Source organism: Pristiophorus japonicus, chromosome 5, assembly GCF_044704955.1.
Source record: "Pristiophorus japonicus isolate sPriJap1 chromosome 5, sPriJap1.hap1, whole genome shotgun sequence".
Taxonomy (NCBI): Eukaryota; Metazoa; Chordata; class Chondrichthyes; family Pristiophoridae; genus Pristiophorus; species Pristiophorus japonicus.
In genome coordinates, this window is record NC_091981.1 from 137316942 (window position 1) to 137321527 (window position 4586).

The 4586-nt window shown below is 40.5% G+C and overlaps 1 protein-coding gene across 1 annotated transcript; it reads left to right on the forward strand.

Annotated features, from left to right (window-relative positions):
• Positions 1 to 413: 413 nt before the first annotated feature.
• LOC139264111 (fer3-like protein) lies at positions 414 to 908 on the forward strand. Its single transcript, XM_070880202.1, has one exon. The coding sequence runs from the start codon at positions 414 to 416 to the stop codon at positions 906 to 908; it is 495 nt and encodes a 164-aa protein (XP_070736303.1).
• The last annotated feature ends 3678 nt before the right edge of the window (positions 909 to 4586 follow it).

Genomic DNA, 4586 nt, shown 5'->3' on the forward strand with positions numbered 1-4586 from the left:
TCCGCGAGAAAGAGAAACAAACTGGCTGCTTTGGAAAACACGAAATAATTGCGTTCCCAAGTATGCTAAGAAGATTTAAAAACACACAGCAGGTAAGATCTGGGGACTATTGCCAACAAGGATCTAAAGTTGATGGCTTTGAAAGGATGCAGTCATTTTTAAAGTTCTCCTTGAGGTATCCACGCGCCTGAAAGTGTCGGTTGTCTGCACTCATCAGTGTTAAACTCGGATATTTCCTTTTGTAGTCTCTATTTTCTCTGTTTTAATCCTATTTGCTTTGCGGTTATAAATATTGATGTCCTCACCACACAACAGGCAATAACAGCAACGGAGATTGTGCCAGAACTGACATGGTATCACCTGTTTCGCCAGACGTACTATTGAAAGTTATCTTTTGAGTCTACACAAAAACAATGGAATTTCAAGAAAACTTCATGGACTCTTCTGTTCTGGACTTTGTTACAGAATCAGATTTTGCCCTGTGCTCCCCAGAATCAGACCAGACCGAAGTCAGCTCGGTGCACAGCGTGGACCTTTGTGACAGGCTGTGCGATTTTGCTGGGATACGGGCGTTTGAGGACGAGTCAATTCCATTTGGAGAAGACACGGAGCAGGTGGATGGATTTGGAGGGCAGGGAACATCCTTCAAGATGGGCTCTCTCAATTCCCTGATGGTCAGACCCAAAAGGAAACGCGTGATAACTTATGCCCAGCGTCAGGCTGCCAACGTCAGGGAGAGGAAAAGGATGTTTAGTCTGAATGAAGCATTTGATCAGTTAAGGAAAAAAGTGCCTACCTTTGCTTACGAAAAACGACTGTCTAGAATTGAGACTCTGCGTCTTGCCATTGTCTATATCTCGTTTATGACAGATCTTTTGAATCAAGAGGAGAATCCAACTCCAGAATGATTATATATATTTGACAGATACTGCATACAAAGGAATCTTCATCGTATTGCTATTGCTTAGAAAGATGTGCTAATTATATCCCAAATTCTCATAGGGAACCAGGAGGCGATACTGCCAAAGCATTTCACTTTAAGCAGTTGGACTACAGTAGACGATTTTAGCGTTTAAATATAATCTTGTCTTTCCATGACCCTACCATACAAAATACCAGCCATTTATGATTTGAAATTGGTTTAAAATTGTGCACGTCAAAATACTTTGAATATAGGAGACTTCATATCAATAATGCAATATACGGGGAACGAATATATCATAAAAGAGCTATTCAATGTCACAGCTCAAAACTGCATAGTATATAAAACATTAGTATTTGCTTAAACTTTTCGCGACGTATTACACAATTATATAAAGATCAATCTGGAAAGGAAATAATCCTTATATATATATATATATACATGTATCCATTGAGATATTACTAACAAAAACCCGTGATTGTAGAGAGAGAGACTAAATTGATGCATAGTAAGTTATGTATTTATTGAAGAAGTAAAAAAAAACAGAAAAACTACTTAACATTGTGATTTACAATTCGGAAATGCTGATGTAAAGAATTTTTGAGAACTACAAATGTGATACCGGGAGAGAAAGAGCGGGGTGCAATGTTGGAAATTGTGGATGCCACTTATCCAGCCATTGTTCTCAAGCATTGCAACTGGATGCCTTAGAAACGGCGGCTCTCCTTTTGTTGAAGGTTCACACGGGGACTAATTGGCTTTTGATAACTGTTGATTCTGGCTAGTTATACCTGCAGGTGGGAGGGCTTAGGCTTCACAGGAAAAGTTAAACGAATCGCAAGTTTAATTATTTTGGCATTAACCTTTAAAACGTATTTCGGTTAGACACTGTTACATAATGGATGTCCTTAAAGGCGCGTACAGTAAATCTCCTCTTGCACAGTGTTGCCTTTCTGAGACAGGAGTCAAACGGCCCAGTTTCTGTGTGCGTTGAACCTGGTTGATGCTTGTGAATGGAAATCAGTAACTGGCGTGTGGCATTCTTTTGAAATGACTGAAACAGAAATAAACATCGGCACCTGTTTGTAAACGGCGAAGTAAATAAAAAAAACAAAAATCACGCAGTTGCATTCTTCCAGTTGTGTATGCAGTACTGTCGCCGTTTGTTGTGTGGTGTGCTGAATTTCCCTGCAGTGTTGCTCATGCTTATTGTTTGACCTGTTGACACATTCCTTTCTCTTTCCTCTGTGGCCATTACAGAGGAAACAGCGAAACAACGTGCGCCTTTGTGAATAGAAAAGTACTGCGACTTATTTCAATGTGAAAATAAAATCCTGATGCACTTGAACTTAGTGGCCGACTATCAAACACACTATTGTACGTTATCTGGAAGGGTCACTATGGTGCAGTCCAGGGATAACTGTGGAATTTCAATTTGGCCCATCATCCCTTTCTCTCTAATCTCTCCTACCTTCGAAGCTATAACAGACCTTCCCTTTTCTTTCTTCCCCTCCCACTTTCAGTGCTCCTTAAGAATGTGTTCTTTCCGAAGGCCCTCCAGTTCTGACCAAGGGTCACAGACCTGAAACGTTAACTCTGCTTCCTCTCCACAGATGCTGCCTGACCCGCTGAGATTTCCAGCATTTTCTGTTTTTATTCCAGATTCCAGCATCCGCAGTATTTTGCTTTTGTGATAGCTGTGAAATGCCAGGCTACTGTAATAAAATATATCACAATTTTCACTTCTTTGTATTCATTTTACAATTCGATCGAACTAGCGTCAGTTGTCTTTGCTTCCTTAGCTTACAGTTTTAACATGTCCACAGTTATCAACCAACCCCACAATGATTTCCATCAAATCTTGTCTTTTATTTTCTGATCGTTACAGACAGTTCTAACACGGGACTTTTCGTCTTGTCTATAATTTTTTCAACCCTTGAAGGAACAGATGTGAATTGCGAACATTGCACTGGCGGGTGTGGTTCCTCCTACCCGCTAAATAATATCCATTGGTGGGTATCTGTACCACTGTCAGCCTGAACACCGAGCTGGGAGCAATTCTTCCCCCTCTCCTCAGATACTCAATTGAACAGATATCAAATTCAGTATCAGTGATAGTTCCACTCCTCTTTAAAAAAAAGTAATTTGAAATGGCGTTAGATCCTCGCTCTTCTGATTTCTCACTGCTAAAAGAATGAACTTAGAACCGACATTAGTTCTGATTGGGAAAATGTCTGTCTATCACTCGTTATTCAACGAGCGCTTGCAAATATAAACGATACAATTGCCACCTATTAACTATACATTATTATGTTCACAATTTAAAATGTATCTTTTGTTAGTAGTGTGCTGTTTAATGTAGACGTGTGCAAACTGAAGCAATATTGGTTTAAATGTTAGTTTAAACAATAAAATTTATCATTTTCTAATTCCAGGGTTAATCGGGATGAAATGACATTTGATGTATTTTAGGATTTGTAATATTTGATGCCCGGCTGATTAATGCCCATTTCGAAACTTAGGTTTTGACTGGATCAGGCCCAGCATAAAGCCCGCACACCTCTATGTGACCGGGCGGTATATTCGCATCCAGCTGAAAACTTATTCGGCATCGGGAACCAAGTAAAAATTGCTTTGCGTTACACGGAGCTATTATCCCAAGTTGCAAGTGTAGTTTCTATGCGTGTGTAAAACTTCACAAGTAGAATATTGAAATTAGATTCAGGCTTGTAAAATGAATTGTGTTTAGACTCTGATTTCAGGTGTAAAGAATAACGGTTGGAAGGGCTCTCCAGTGGCCCGGTAACGAATTTAATCCTGACAAAAGAGCGCCTCCTACTGCACAAGTTCGGCACTTCCATTCCCTACGCCAGTGCCATTCTTTCAGCCTCTTCCAATGACAGTGTGAATTCAGGTCCAATTTCTGCTGTGTTCTCTGTATCGCTCAGGACTGAGTTGAGTATTTTCCTCAGGCTTCCCACTATCAGAAGAGAGAAGATTTCCATGCCTGCAGTTTGGGCTGGAGTCAAACCTTCGTTAAAATATGAACGGGTTGTAATTAAACACATACCAGAAGATGGTCACACCACAGACAGAGAGGAATGGTGAAACAGAACGGAGGAAGTGAAGGGCATATGAACATACAGAAGGATAGTAAAAGACCAGTAGGGACATCTAGCCTGTGCCTTATGCATATAGTTGTGATGCCTTACACATCTCAATACACACACTCCCTACCCACCAGGAGCCATATAATCTCTTAAATGAAGTGAAAAAATAGTTAAAAATCCGAGCCAATTAAGGCAAAAAAAAACCTGGAAAACTTCTCTCTGACTCCTTTGGCAACTCAAACTAGCCCAGGAGATCACATTCACCATAACTGCTGCCCATGAGATCACATTGACCATGGCTGCTGCTGGAGAATAGCAGAATAATATTCTCCAGAAGACTCTGTGGGTAGTGGTGTCCCCAGGGATCTGTGCCAGGCCTTCTTTTGATTTCCAGGTTTATAAATGACTTGGGCTTCAGCAGGAAGAATGATATTGAACCTTTTGCTGATATCAAATTGTGGGTGTAATGAGCTGTGAGGAAGAATGTGGGAGAATAGAAGTGGACATACACAGGTTAGAGGCATAGCCAGATGGATGGCAGAAATAGATCAACA